Raw genomic sequence first — 16,399 nt, forward strand, 5'->3', positions numbered from 1 at the left:
CGAGTTCTTGAGCCCTCTCTGGCTCTGAGAATATCTAATGTTGCAGTGTACATCAGCTATAGATTTATGAAGAAATGACACGAGAATGGATTATGACCTACCTGATTCATGGAACATTTTTCAATGTGAGCAACTATAATTTCCCCAGGAATTCTTACTAAGATATAAGAAGCCATACTATACAATGCTGCATTGTTTCCATCAAATGTAATAATGCTCAGTTCTGACAACATGGAACACCGACCTAAAAAAAATGGTGGAGAGTGGATTTAGTCTATTAACTATTTGTATTTGTAGTAATGATTACTCCTTTAAAAAAAACAAACTTTCAAATTAGTGTTACTATGTTTGACAAGCAGCAACTCTAAAAGTTGTATATTGGGAAATAAAATCATAAATTAAATGAAGAAATTTCAGCAGTAACTTTGGCGTGATGAGTGGGGTGATGAGCTCAAAAAAAATAAAAATAAAAATAACAGTCTCTTCCCAATTGGAAAACTGCCTGCCATGTAAGAAATGCAAACTTACAAGGACATTCCCACTCAGGGCAGCAGATATCACTGTTCACTTGCACGGGCCTTCCCCGGAAACCACAGTCAGGCATTTCCAAGTCCTTTGGGCAATTAAGAGACCAGTTGTACAACTGCCACTCCATATTAAGGCATATATATTGGCTACAATTATAAACAGGATCAAATTGTTGAGGCTGTTAATAAAAAAGAAAATTCGTTTTCTTTTTTCCGTTTTCAACAAATGTTTTCAATTAATTTTTTAATTCCCCATTCACATTGCCCATAGTATACATTTCCTAAATATGAAAGCTTTTGAAAGATAATTTAAATTTCACTACAATTTTTGTTGATGTATTCTCTCTAAAATACTCAGTTTGAACTTAAGTTAAGCTTTATCTTAATACTGATTTGAAATCAGAATTGTCCATAGACTCAGACATCTGAGCAAATTGAAATCTTGTTCTAAATTGTCTTCATTACTGTTTGCAAACAGACCTATACAGTGCAGGTCAAGCTTTCATATGTCCTGTAAAGCAAGTATATCATTATAACTTCTGCTAATGTCAGTTTAAAAAAACTGCTACTTAATACTATAAATATTTCATTAAACATTCATATGTGAGATCAGCTTAACAGCACCTGGATAAAACCATTATAAATTAATTTTTATATATAGCTCACTGACTTCTAGATAAACAAATAAAAAATCAGTGGTAGATTTTTCAAAATTTATAAATTTTATTGTATTTAAATTATGGTAATAAGTATAACAATGATCAAACATTTATGTCACATATTATGTTCAAGATATTATTCTAATTCACATATTTCACTCCCACAACAACAGCCCTCTGAGGGGGCCCCTCTACTAAAACTGTTTTAACAATGTCACCAATGAACTCTACATTGCCAAATCCAACAGTTTTCATACCTCATCTTATTGACCTACTAACATGTTTAGGATAGCATAGTACTCCAACTTCCTTAATGTTTTCTTTCCCTGGCTTCTAGACCACCTACAATCTCTTCCATTTTCTCCTATTTCACTATCCTTTGCTTGTTTGCCTTCATGTCTTCCTCCTTCCTCTCTTCTCCATCTGTTCTCACTCCCTTTGTGATTTCATCCCATCACTGAGAATTCCCAAAATTTAATTCACCTTGACCTCTGCTCTAAGTTCTCTTTATGTCTACCAGATCTGTACATCTGCAGCTTTTTGATGTCTAAGAGCAATCTCAGTCTTTACATGACAAACCAGAACCCTTGATGACACCCACCCCTGACCTTCACTTCCCACAATTTCCCAATCCTGATTAATGCCAACTTTATCCTTTAATTGCTCAAGGCGAAGATCTTAGAATCTTTGATGCCTCTGTTTCACTCACACCCCACATCTAATCTTTCAGCAAATTCTGGGCCCTCTATATTCAAAATACACCCTGAAACCAGGCATTTCTCACCATTCTCACTGCTACCCCCTGGTCGTGCCACCATCATCTCTGCCTAAATTCCCACAAAAGCCTCCTAACTGGTTCTGTTGTCTCTTTACACCCTACTGTCAACACAGCAGCTAAAATGATCCTAAAACAAATCAGATCATATAATTTCTGTGCTCAAAAATATCCAATGTCTTCCTATGTCTTTGAAAAATAAAAGCCACAGTCTTTATAATCATCTACAAGGCTTTAAATAATCTCATTTATTTCTTATCTTATTGATTACTTATTTAATGGCCTCCTCATTATTCTTTTAAATGTCTGGTACATTTTTACCTCTGGGCCTTTGCACTTGCTGGTCCTTCGCCTGGAACCCTGGTTCCTGGTTCCCACAGCTATTCCCGCTGCCCTGGTTCTCTGCATGGCTCCATTTCTGAACTTCTTCAGATCTTTTACTCTAAAGTTACTTTATCCATGAGGCTTTTCTGAGCATGTCATTGAAAATAGACTTATTTTTTCCTGAGCAGCATCTTCTAACATTTTATATAACTTAGTAACTTATTTTGCTTACTGGCTATCTTAGAGTCTCCAATAGAATATAAACTCCATAAAGGCATGAATTTTTGCTTGCTTTTATATTGTTTTATCTATAGAACTTGGATAGTGCCGGGCCAAAAATGGTGTTAAATAAATATTGGTGGAACGAACAGTTGGCTTATCAAACAAGTGGCACATTTGAAGTAAGAAGATAACTAAGTTCAAGTCTCAGCTAAGACAATTAGGAGGTCTGGGGTCCAATGAGCTTACCTTTTTTTGCTTGCCAATGTATCTTTGTTATCTGGCATAGTGCCTGGCATATAATAGCTACTTAATAAATATTTGTGAATGCCTGCCTTACAGAGAAGCCCACATCAGTTAAATTTTTATTGAAGAATCACACTTAAGACCTCATTTGAGGGGCGCCTGGGTGGTTCAGTCAATTAAGCTTCTGCCTTAATTGTCATGACCCCAGGATCCTGGGATTGAGCCCTGCACGGGTTCCCTGCTCAGCGGGGAATCTGCTCCTCCCTCTCTCCCTTTCCCTTTCCCCCTTTCCCTTTCTCCCTCTCCCTCTGCTTCTCACCCCTGCTTGTGTGCTCTCTCCCCCCACCCTTAAATAAATAAAAATAAATAAATAAATAAATAAATAAATAAATAAAATCTCAAGGGAAAAAAAAAGACCTCATTTGAATTTTGTTTTCCTTAGTGTAATACCAGAATCTAATTAGTAGGACATATCTAAACCAGGTAAGAAAATACAATTGTATTTATGCCTCTGAGAGGGCACAAAAAATTGCTAAATTTAATGCATACTTCTTATTATCTTTTGGCAAAGATAGACCAGAGAGCATAGAAAAAGAAGTTTAATAGCACTTGGATAGTGATACAGAAACTTGAACAGATGCTCTAAGGAAATGCAAGTAGATGGAATAGATTGCCCAGCCATACCTCGCATTCCAAACCTGTCGTTGTTGGCGTTAGCATTTCCAATACAGTGAAGTCTGACGGAGTAATCATTTCTGGACCTGTTAGAAATGAAGATATCCTTTCCATTAGTGGAATGGTATCCATCCTGTATGGAATTTCCATGCAGTAGAAACTGTGCTAAGGAATTTTATACAGATTATTTCATTTATTCCTCGCAAGAACTCTGTAAAGTAGATAACAATACTCTTATCATTTTACAGATAAGGAAACAAAGGTATAGACAGGTAAGCTAGGAAGTGTCAGGGCCAGAATTCAAACTTGGGAAGTCTTATTCCAGAGCTCGGATTTTTAACCACCATTCTATAAACATCTTCACTCTCTTGATAGTGTCAACACCACTGTTTCAACAGGTAAAAATATCAGTATCACTAAAGAGTGCTCAGGAGTTACAAATTTTGTTGTCTTTAAATATAAGTAGTGAAGCTGATTCATTTCCCTTGGTGAATTTCTAGAGTGTGTTCCTTGCAGGCAGAATGGACAGTGCTGTGAGCCCCTTGTGGACCACCAGTTGGTGGGTGCCACGAAGGAGTGTAATCCATGGAAAGGGAAGATGTGATTGGTTAAACACATTTGTAAGGCACCTTCAAAAGCTTTTTGTTAGGGCTAAAGTTATTTCTAAAATAGTTAAAGTCTGAATGACCACAGAACAGCCAGAATGAATGGTTAAAATTTTGTCTAGCTATAATTGGTATCCATCGTTAATAATGCCTAAAAATGACTGTATTCTTTTCTTCTCGCTGCTGTAACAAATCATTACAAATTTAGTGGCTTAAAACATCACCAATTTATTATCTTGTAGCTCTGGAAGTCAAAGTCCTAAAAATCAAAGTATCAGCAGAGCTGCATTCCTTCTAGAGGCTCTGAGGAAGAATCTGTTTCCTTCCCTTTTCCAGTTCTTGGAATTGCCTGAATACTTTGGTTTCTGGTCCCTTTCTCCACCTTCAAAGTCATAGCATAATGTCTTCAAATTTCTCTCCCTTCCTCCGCTTCTCTGATTCTGTCATCATGTCACCTTCTCTGACTCCGACCCTCTTGCCACTCTCTTATCAGGTCCCTTGTTACAATACTGGGTACATATGGATAACACAGGATAATTTCCCCATCTCAAGATCCTTAAATTACTCACATTTGCAAAGTCCCTTTGCATGTAAGGTCGTATTCACAAATTCTTGGGATTAAGAGGTGGACATTTTTGAAGGGCCATTATTCAGTCTATCACAATGAAGTAAGAGAAAACTTACTTTTTCAGTGAAATAAATTCTCTAAGTGACCTCAATTTTGTTCTTATTTTATGGTTCCTAATTTACAGAATAAAGAAGAACAAAATTCCCATTCCTCGGTCCTAGGAGCAGTGTTCATATTCTAGAAGATTGCATCTTCTAGAAAATATGAAACAATACAGACTTAAATATTTTTATTCTTGTCATCATAAACATTTAAGCCATAGAAGAGGAAACAAAGTTCTAGTCCAAAACTAGCACAGAGTCATGGAAAATTCTGATGACTTACAAGGATTAAATGTATGCCAAGTGATTAGTCCAATGCCTGGCAGGTACTAAGTACTTGATAAATGGGAGCCAGTAAGAATAGTGGTAATAGTGATAGTTATAGGGAGGTTTATGTATGTCAACTATACTTCAATTTTTAAATCTTGTTTATTTAGATAGTTGGTTCAGAAAATTTTTATTTAAAAAATCTCCTAGCACGGACTATGAAATCTGAAACTCCTACATAAGGTCACAACACCTACTTGCCTTTCTTAGCAGATAATGTAATTAGAAATACAATTAAACTATGATAATATAACCAAAGAAAGAAAGAATAAGCATCTGAACTTTTCTAAAGTATAGTCTCAAGAAAAATAATACATTACATCTGTCAAGCCTTACTGTAAATAGATTTATCAAGCCCTTTCTTAAGCCAAGTTTCCTAGAGAGGGAGAGAAGTGAGCTATGAGCCGGAATGTCTACTTCAGAGGCTGGGACAGAACACAGGAATAAGAAAGAAAGTGCCAAAGGATGACTTCATTTGCATTAACATCTCTTTAGAGTCAACTTAACCACTGTGAAAATTTAAGCACGATTTAGTGACACCCAAATTCTAGGTTTAAAATGTGAGGGAAGTCCTTGTTATGTCTACTACCGGAATAGAGGAAGAGGTGAACAAAATGAAGAAGCCATTCAGAAAACCTAGCATGCTGAGCCAGGGAACAGCTACAGAATGAAATGAAGTGACTGCTGGGTTTTCTAGTCAACAGGATAGTACTGAGGTCATAGCTGTTATGTGTGCCAAGACTTAAACTACATAATGTTAATTTCAGGGTCTCAAATGGTAACGATAGCTGTAAACATGGGTAGAGATGGTTTACCTGGTGGCATTAATGCTGGTTCTGTGGGAATCAGAGGTATGCCTACAAAAAACCACAAAGATACACTTCCTTAATCTGTTGTACTTAAAATTAGGCCCATGTATATTTCCTATAGGGATCTTTAGCTTCAAGAAAAATGTTTTGGGAGAGAGAGCACAGGAGGAATGTTAGAGGGAAGATTTATATGTTTTAGAAAGTAAGTAGAAACAAAAAAAAATGTGGAAGGAGTATTAAAGAAGCATCTTACAGAAGTCTGTTCTCTAAAGCTTCTGTTTACAACCGCTATCAGTAGAGAAAAAATATTCACGTGTTTCATTTTTCAGAATAAATTAGGTAAGGTTCTCACTTACAGTCTCCTGGATAAACACATTTGAGGGTGATCTCATCAAGGATCATATTTTTAGGGCAGTAGGGCAAGCATCCTTCAACACTTTACATGAAAAAAAAAGTGAAAAAAGTTTAAAATATAAAAAAATACTGAGGTTAATATGCAACTAAGACATATTCTTCCTAAAGTCTTCTATTCTGTTTGTCAAGCAGTAAGGAGTGCTCCATTTGCTGCCATTCCATCATACTTCATTTTATGAAATCCCAACCCCTAGGGGATGATAAACAGATATCATTCATGATTAATGAAGAATTTGAACACAGACTTTTCAAAGCACACACTTATGCTTGGAACACACTAAAGCCACGCTCTATAAATCACTGGAAATGCAGAAGAATCATTTATTGTGATTTTAATCTATATTTATTATACTTTTCACTCCTATACTCCCCCAAATCTCAGTAGATAGGGATGCTTTTTAAATATCCTTGCCTTAAGGACACTGGCAGAACAAAAGAGACACTTAGTGGCTCTCCCTGAGTACTATTAAGCCCTGAAGTCCTTGAGAAGGTATTAGGAACCTCTGGGTGGAAGGGATGGAGGTAGAACATGGTTGCTGTTCTTTGAGGACAAGGAGGAGAGGAGGAGAAGCTGCAGATCTCAAGAGCCCAAATGTTTGGCAGTACCCTGGGAGGATATGGTTGTATATAAGCCTATGGAGATTGGATTTCAAGTTCCAGGATGTTTGGTTTTCTTAAGGATCTCCACTTCTCATGCATGGCACAGAAGCAAAGCAAGGGCCCCAAATTTAAAGGAGCTATGGTTTGGGCATCATGGGCCAAAGACAAGAAGGACCGTCTGAAATGCTTTTATCTAAGGGAATGAAGCCAATATAAGAAGGGAGGTTACATTTTCTTTCTTGTCCAATTGAGGCTCAGAGTCCAATTTATTCTGATTCAAAGGAAATAAATGCAATCTTTTGTGTAGAACCAAATATTAGATTCATACATGCTAGAGAGAATTAACGCAAATGTTTTTATAAAAAGTCTTGCCTATCTGCCTTTCAAATACACCAGAAGTTAGTAATAGTATTTTTAATATTTTTAGACATTTCCAATTGCCACATCTGTGAAGTAAAGAATTTGAATTAAAAATACCCAAGGCCTTTTTCCAACTCCTGACGGAAATGAACGTGACATTAGGAGTAAGTATTGCCACCAGATGGCACTAGTTCATGGAGGGAAATCCAGGCAACAGTTTTTAAAAAACAAGAAAAGCTAATTTCTCTTTTAACATGAGACACATTTAGCCATCTCTTGGATACCTCCCTCACAGATGATTCTTTTTACATAAATAGCTTAGTTTATGTGACCAATTGTTTATTTCATAAAATGAACTTGAATAATAAAACTTTAACTGGTGTATGACATTCCTATTCTACTCTAAACTTTGTGAAACAAACAAACAAACAAAATTAAAGCTACTATATGGATGAAGAGACTAGGGCCAGTCAGTTATCATTAAATTAAATAAACATCAATTTTTTGTGCAACTCAATTACTTTGTAATTGTTTTATGCAAGTCAAAACCACAGCCACTTTCTTAAAATATTTGACAGAAATCAGAAACTTACTCCTTTAGAATGCCTTCATGGTTGCACACAGCAGATTCTTCTTTATTTTATCATACAACTGATAATCTATTCAACTTTTGACTGATAAATAAATGCCTCAGATGTAGACCATGTCTTATAATAGGTATATTACATAACAGGAATAACTATTTACATATGGGCTCTATGGTATGCTAGCTGGCATCTTTTCTTATAGAAGTTCTCATTTCCACTAGATATTTTTGTTTTTAACACTTGCTATGTGCCAGAAACTTCAATCATCTAGAACGAGAATGGTGGTTCTGCCGGGGACTTGGCGGAGGATTACAGAGGTGTATTAAAGCCCCAGCTCCATACTTGAATCTCCCCTCAGGGCTGCAAATACAAAAATGAGCAATAATTAGGCACCTTGATGCAGGGCAGGGGGAGAGGTTGAAGAAGAAAGAGATGAGAAACAGCTTGACAGAGGCAAAGTTTCATCCTGAATCTTTTCTCTGTATCCTAACCAAAAGAGAAGCTTTGGAATAGCTACTGACCAAACTATGGCAGCATTGAGGATCTGGGTTCAGCTGCCTAGGAGACTGATTAGAGCATAAGAAATAATAAAGTAGCTAAATGCCACTTCAAACTATGGCCCATTTCCTCCCCTGTGCTGGGCTGGCCATGCTCTCTGCCCTCCATCTTCCTTCCTTCCTTGCCCGGGTGCCCTCCTCACTATGGGGCCTCCGTTGTGTGTCCTACCAGAAGAGACAGGAAACAGGTGTGTGAACATGAGAGGTCCAAGTGAATGCTGAAGATGTCTCCTTTTCATAAAGAATTGGCTGTTCTTATTTTTAAGAAAATAAAGAGGGGTGCCTGGGTGGCTCAGATGGTTAAGCATCTGCCTTCAGCTTGGGTCATGATCCCAGGATCCTGGGGTCGAGCCCTGCATTGGGCTCAGAGTCTGCATGTCCCTCTCCCTCTGCTGCTCCCCAACTCATGTGTGTTCTTTCTCTCAAATGAACAAATAAAATCTTTAAGAAAAAAAAAAGAAAAGGAATAGTACTACCTCCTTCTCTCTGTTCCCATTGCACTTCATACCTTGTAGAGGTTCCAGTCCTGGCCCCACGACTGCCTACAAACTGTGTCCCCTCTCTGTGCCTTTGTAAAGGTTTCCTCCCCTGACAATGGGAATAAGGAGATGACCCAATTCACAGCACTTGGCACCGAGTGAGTCACACTACAAACACTACGGTGTGCTAGTTGTTGTTACTGCTTTAGCCCTCTTTCCACTCTATTATCATTATTGGCTTTTGTGTCTGTCTTCTTCCTAAAGACTGGGAGCTCCTAGAAAGAGGTGCTGTGTCTCATTCATTCACATGCCCAGGACCTTTTGTAGCCCCAGTGTCTGTCACAGAAATGAAGCTCATAGATACCTCATGTAAAATGATCCTTTAAAAAAATATTCCCTATTATTGTTCCATTTCCTTGTTCTCCTTTGTAGCAAAACTCCTTAATAAAAAAAAAAAGAAGCTGTTTATACTGTCTCCATTTTGCCTCTTCTTATTCTCTGTTTTGCCAAATCTAATGAACAATTTTCAGTCTCAAATTTAAAATCCTCAAAACTAAATTCCTGACTTTTCCTGCAGATTGCTCCTCCTACCATCCTCCCTATCTAAAAAAACGGCAACTAAGTCACCCCATTAAGTGGAATCATTTGAATTTGCTAAAATTTGAGCAGTTTTTACTACAAAAATGGTAATTTCATACTTACAAACTGTTGAGGCCTAACCTTGAATCTAAGTCCTTTTTCTCTCATGATGGATATTAAATCAGCATAACCCATGGCCCTAAGTTCAAAATATATTTGGAATCATCACATTTTTCACAACTTTCAGGGCTACCAAGCTAGTCAAATCCCTTTCATGTCTTCTCTGAATTACTGACCAGTTCTGCCCTTGTCCTTTGCCACCCCAACAGTCAGTACAACAGTCAAAGGAAACTTTTTAAACATAAATCAAATCACGTCACTTCTCTGTCCAAAATATACCAGGGCATGCTCAGAGGAAAAAAAAAAACACGAAGTCCCCACAATGGGCCACGAGGCCCTATATGATTTGCGCACCACTGTGATTCTCTGGTTTCATCTCCTACTTCTCTTAGTTTTGTTCACTTTGCTCCAACTGACTGACTTCCTTATTTAGCTTCAAACACACCAAACACATTCCCAACCCCAGGACCTTTGCACTATCCTCAGATTGAAAGACTCTTTCCCCAGATATCCACATGGCCAGTTCCCTTCCTTCCTTTGTATCTCTGACCACACAGTACCTTGTTCATGTATTTTTCCCTGACTACCTTATGTTATCAGCAAAGACACATACGCCTCCTGCTCTCTGTATCCCTTCCTTTCCTTTCTTTTTCTCCATAACACCTATCTCCATCTAACAATATATTGTATTACAAATTTATGTTTTTATTGGTTTATTCTCTACTTTAACCCAACATAGTGTAAGCAGCATGAGGGCAAGTACTTTGTCTGTTTTGTTCAGTACGGTATCCATATCAGCTAGAATTCTTGCCACATAGCAGCCCCTCAATAACTATTGCTTGAATAAAAGGAAATGAATTCTTTAATAAGTATAGAGCACATACAAGTTATTCTTGAGAACTGTTTTTAAATTTTAAAATTCTAAAAAAAAAAAATCCATCGAGAGAAGAATCTGCTAAGGCTGGAAGTTGTGCATTGAATGAATGGGTAAACATGACTTACGGTGGAAGAAATTTACACGCTTGTGCTTCAGGGTCACTGCATGTTTTAAAGCAGGGAGTGGTACAAGGTTCATACCTCCATTCACACATCCTCCGGTAGGGCACTGCTGCCTGGATTTCTGGGGAAATAAGGAAGTCTAGATTGCACATATTTTTCATGTACGGCTTGAAAAATAATGATTTATGATAGTAACCCTTCTAGGATTTGACCTCTCCTTGACCATGATGCTGTAGAAAAGACAGACCTAGGGCAAAGACATTGCCATTGCTTGATGATCAAAGTATTTCATGGTTAGGCTGAATATCTGAATGTTAGTCTACCTTCCAAAGATTTTAAAAAGCCAGCAGTTGGAGAAAGCCAAGAAAAATTAAAAATCTTTTCCCTTTATGTTCACTGGATTCTCATGAGCTACGTGTCATAATAATACCAAACACTTGTTTGGAATTTTACTTTTTGCAAAGTAATCTTTTGTCTATTATTCTATTTTATCCTAGCAAGGCTGCTGAGTATTATTTTCATTTTATAAATGAAAAAAATGAGGCTCAGAGGAGCCAAACGACTTGCCAAGTTCAAACAATTAAGAAAATGGCAAGACCAAAGACATGTTTCCTGATATCAAACCTAGGAAGAGCATTCCATCTTTGTTCTCACAGAACTTAGAGCATTACCTTGTACATGGTAAGTATTACCTGATGACAAAAATAAATGAATGGGTTTTAATAATACATGCTTACAGTTATAAAGCCTCCCTTGATTGAAAAGTTTTCTCTTACAGACTGCTAGTACTCTCCCCTTCCCACAACATAGAACAGACTTTCTGTTGCAATCCAAAATTACCTCTGAAGAAGAGAGCTCCATAAAGGAGAAAGTTCACAGTAGAGGTTATGTTTCTCAGATTTCTAAATTGGAGGGGAAATAGAGGCTCATAATGTTCAACTTCTAAGTAAGCTCAAGTAAAAATATCATATCTACTCTATAGAATGTAGTACAGGCACATCAGTGACTTTTTTTCATGAGTACAGGAACTATTTTTAATAGGCAAAAACTTGAAGCTCGTCTGAATTTCTAAAATCCAACGGCTATTGAGGTTTGCAGAAATTAATCCACAACAGAAAAGGCAAATGAATGAATGAAATGAGTGATAGGTTAAAATTAAATAATTTGTTTGGAAGAGCCAAGGTTGTTATGTTAAGCTCCTAGATTTTGAAAATAAAACATGACTTTTAAACATCAGATGAGGCAGTGAAGATTCCTCTCTGAAATTTGGAAAACTCAATAGCTATAAAACTGTAAGGATTTCTAGAAATAAAATCAGGCTTCTACTGAACCAGGTAAATCATCCAGAAGTCAATGGAACCAGATACCCTACTATTCAAAAGAAAGAGATAAACATGCTGTCTTTATCATTAAGAATCAGGTTATTGAGAAGCTGCCTTCTAGGAAAGAAAAAGTACAAACAGCAGACCCAAGAGATGTGAGGACGCTCGGTTTCCATGGGGCCATAATTAAAAGTAACATTATTTAAGGCTGTTCTAAGCTATTTGCCAATTAATTTATGTGATATAATAACTCTATAAAGTAGGTATTATTATTTCCTCCAACCTAATTTCACATAAACTGAAGGACAAAGAGGTTAAGGAACTTACTCACTCGAGGTCAAACAATCTGACCTACTTGGACTCGTTTAGGAATGACTTAAAAATTAAAATTTGGTATTTTGCCATAATGTAAATTATCTATTGATTCTCCTTTTGAAGATATCAGGAACCATACCTTCTATGCTGAAGCTACTTGAATGTTTGAATTCTTCAGAATCATCATATTTTGATGCTTTGACACTAGAATCTGTGCAGATGATGAAAAAGCCTTTCTTGCTGTATAACTCAAACGCACTGTAACCAGGAATCCAGAGACCCTGATGGTGGAAAAACGTGGCTCTCTGTTGGAAGGCTGAATTCGCCTGCCACAGTTCCAAAGTAAGAGTGTCCTCATCATGCACATAGAGAAAGTAGTTTGGCCTTTCAGCAGATTCCAAGGAAACAAGCGTCAATGCTGTAAAACATAGAGCAGTGTGTTTGACATGCCCCTGGGCTCTCTGAAGGAAGCAAATCATCAACGCCAGCATTGTAAAATGCATTTGCAAAGAGAGAACTGCACATCTGCCATATATAATTTATACCAATCTCCAGGATTTCAGAAATGAATCCTAAGATCTCTAAAAGAAAAATTAATATTTTAATGTAATGAATTGTTATTCAGCTTAAAACTCAAAAAGATCAGTCTTTGCTGAGTTCTATTTTTTAAATAATTTCTCATGTCCCTGGGGGGGGAGGGGGCGGGAAGAAGAAATATCAGCTTAGGACACCGGAACACACAATTTCATACAAGGAATTGGATGATTAATTGAACACATATTTGTATTTGCAAGCTTTAACATTTTCAAATGCACAGAATCTCCAAATGGCTAAGTTGGATGATCTAAAAGAATAGGGAAACAGATCAATTTAAGCATGTCATTCCATTTCAATATCACTGGGTTCAAAATGGGTAAGTAATCTTGCAAGTGATTTTGCTGCATTAAGAAAAATCTATTTGCTCAACATTATTGTCTATTTCCCAATAGATGGTCAAATGGCTAATAAACAACTATAAAACATTTGAGAAATGTCATCCTTTTTTGTTACAGGCTTTAAAAAGTTTTCCTTGTATTTGTAAAACCCATGATATAAAAGTTTTTTAATTGAGATTTTAGTTTTAATTTCTTAGACCTTAATTTTTTAGGTTTTAATTGTTCTAGTTTAAATCCATTAGGATTTTTCTATTAAAACATTAATTATTATAAATCATAACATGAAGAGCTCGCTCAAATCCAATATATAATTCCAAAGGCATTGATTATATTTTAAAACTTGCAAGCCCCTCTGCTGAGCACTGGAAGATGCAAACAAGAATAAAAGAATTCTTTTTCAGAGGAAAAATATATAACAAAACATATAAATTGGAACTTCAGACTGTGATAGGTGTTTTCATAGATTAAAAAGAATTAAAGTTCTTTTTTACAAGAATGAAGCAATTCATTCTAACTAGAAAATGAGATTTCTCAAAATAGATACAAAAATTGAGTCTAATTCATTTAATAAATATTTTCTAAGCTCATACAGCACCTCATGCATGATTCTAAGTAGGGCTAGTATGGCACCAGTGTAGCCTGATTATCACCAGATCAGAAGGGGACACTAACCACTAGTTAGAACAGGTGCCAAGTGGATAGGACCAGTATAGATCTGCAGATGCAAATCAGTTAATGTGGGACCGGGTACCGGGACAGACAAGGCCATATAAGGATAACAGACTGTCTAGACTCTGATTTATTTTCTTAATATTTAACTTCTTCGATATCCAATCAAAATTTCAAAAATTTCAAATCAAGTCTACAATGGTTTCTATGAAAATTTAAGTTGTGCTTTATTTAGAACCAAAAATTTAATCAAATAATTTCAACTCTAATGTATATATGCCAAGAGATAAACAAAGAAAAGATTTTATATATAAAAGAGAAAGTTGGTTCATGTACCAGTGTCTTATTTTACTTTCTATCCTTTAGGACACCTAAAAAAAAAAAGCCATAAACGTATTAGATCCTCAACTAATAGAATAAATGAAAAACAATGTAAATGGAAAATGAAATTCATATTTTCAATTGGAAATTATACTTACATGATGCCTTCTCTTTAAAAAGGCCTGGAGTAATCATAAAATTAAAAAATAAATTGCCATGAATACTACTCCTTGGCAAAGAGAAAATGCTTCTACTGGTCATATTGGCCCCCAGAACAAGGCCACTCTGTCCATAACTTGCCAGCATGTATGGCCCTTCTCCAAGCCCTAGTTAAATGCAGATAAGAGAATTATAAATTGGCATAGGAGTTTTACAATTATAAACTGGCATAGGAGTTTTAACATTTCAAGCTGTCATTTCAATGGGATAAATGTTAATAACAAAGAAATACTCTAAAAATTATTGTGCATTTAAATATTTATCATTAATAAAATAAGTGAACTATTTTCAAAAATAATATACTGTGATGAACTAGAATATATATATGTCATATTTAGATTATGTAATTTAAAACATAAAGGTTTTATATATGTATATATGTTACATGTATCTGTATATGTAAAATAGTGCTCCTTAGAAGAGTGATTTAAGCCTTCTGTATCTCAATTTTTGTCACCTATATGAAGGTTATCCAGGTAACTTTCTACTCTTATATCCCATGATTTGAATCTATTCTCAATAAACATAAATTTATCTCTATTCATGGCCAGGGATTTTGAAAGTCTTCTAAAAATCATCTCTCTCTAATCAGTTGCATTGCATGAAAACAGAATTCACAGATATGATACACAATATTTTACTGTTTGGGGAATTACTGATTTTACCAGTGAGGCATGTCTATAAAAAAGAGAATAGGATGAAGCTCAACAGAGAAGTCCAAAGTCTTTTTACTTATGCTATTGTTTCTCATGCACTGAAATAGCTCCATAAAAAATGGAAAATATTTACTATAGTAAAAAACTTATTAGCGTAGAGACAAACTTGAAACTCAATCAGAATAACCTTTCTGCAAACCTTATCTTATGAATTATAAATAAGTTCACTGACATTCAAAAAAATTATGAGTTAGATTTTGTGATAATAAGTTCAGTTTACCTTCAGCCCAGTCTCTATGCCATTTAAGGTTTTTAATATAACTGAGAGACTATAAAATGTTGAAGTTTCTTCTGATTCATCAAAATTAAGTTACATAATTATCGGCTGTATGCTTGGCATAGGTATATGTATATTTTCTATGTTATAAGTTATGTAAAATGTTAATATATATGTGGCAAGTGCTATCATAAAAGATCAATCCAGTTGTTGTCAGTGAATTTCTCTTCCTTCTTTCCTCTAATTTTTATCTCAAGAACAACTTGCCTCACCAAGCCCACTCTTAAGATGGAGGAGAAAAAAAATCTAAAGAAATCAGAGGGTTAGGTTTTTTCCTCTTTCAGGACTGAAGATCAGGTTTGAGGGAAGGGAGACATCATTAGACTAGGGGGTCAAAAGTCTTTGAAGCAAAAAGGGGAACAAGAATCAAAATTTCCATCATGAAGACCTAGAGAAGAGACAGGGACTCAGGATAAGTTATCTTCAAGTGTTGGCCCCTCCACTGACTGGAGACACTTCATCATTGAACAGCTGCAGACCCTTACAAGCCATGAGAAAAAGGGTTTTATCAGGAATTTGGACACCTTGAGTAGGGATGGAGACTTGAAGACAATTGCCCCACCAAGATGGAGTAGAGCAGAAACAGTGGAGAATCTCTCTATGAGCCCACAGCATGGACTCCCCACTGCTCTGACAAATACATACAATGTACAGTTTTCTTTATATGAGTCCAAAGCTACAACAACCAAAGAAAGCTATATCATTAGTCTCCACTATTTGCTGGCTCATTTTCTAAGAGAAATAAGAGCAACATAAACTTCCAAGAGGAAAATGTATTTCAATTTATAAATATGTTGGTTTGTACAAATATGTAAATAATGTATAAATCAGTAGATAAGTATGTAAATCACAATGAGATATAATTCAAAATGAAGAAGACATATAAAACTACAACTTGGACTGAAGCACCCTCATGGACATTCGACATAAGAATAGGAGAAAGAAATTAGACAACTAAACAAAATCTCTTCTCTACAGCATCAGTCCCTTACTATCAGCAACCTGAAGAGACAATTGTTACCTGAGAAATCCATTTGTATAAAAATCAAAAGCTTCTGAGGTGTCTCCCAGTTGATTTATATCTTGTGTCTGGAT

General features: G+C 36.0%; 1 protein-coding gene across 2 annotated transcripts in view; it reads right to left on the reverse strand.

Moving 5' to 3' along the window:
- The window catches only part of OTOGL (otogelin like), a 129,561-nt gene that overhangs the window by 30,918 nt on the left and 82,244 nt on the right, over window positions 1–16,399 (reverse strand). For both annotated transcript variants that reach the window (XM_035721850.1, XM_035721849.1), the window contains 9 exons: window positions 14,251–14,418; window positions 12,307–12,585; window positions 10,534–10,651; window positions 6,192–6,271; window positions 5,810–5,883; window position 4,502; window positions 3,435–3,505; window positions 529–706; window positions 102–244 (listed from right to left, as the gene is read on the reverse strand). In XM_035721850.1, coding sequence (XP_035577743.1) covers window positions 102–244; window positions 529–706; window positions 3,435–3,505; window position 4,502; window positions 5,810–5,883; window positions 6,192–6,271; window positions 10,534–10,651; window positions 12,307–12,585; window positions 14,251–14,418 — 1,112 coding nt within the window. The remainder of the gene's footprint in view (window positions 1–101; window positions 245–528; window positions 707–3,434; window positions 3,506–4,501; window positions 4,503–5,809; window positions 5,884–6,191; window positions 6,272–10,533; window positions 10,652–12,306; window positions 12,586–14,250; window positions 14,419–16,399) is intronic.

The sequence above is a fragment of the Zalophus californianus genome, chromosome 9, assembly GCF_009762305.2.
Source record: "Zalophus californianus isolate mZalCal1 chromosome 9, mZalCal1.pri.v2, whole genome shotgun sequence".
Lineage (NCBI taxonomy): Eukaryota > Metazoa > Chordata > Mammalia > Carnivora > Otariidae > Zalophus > Zalophus californianus.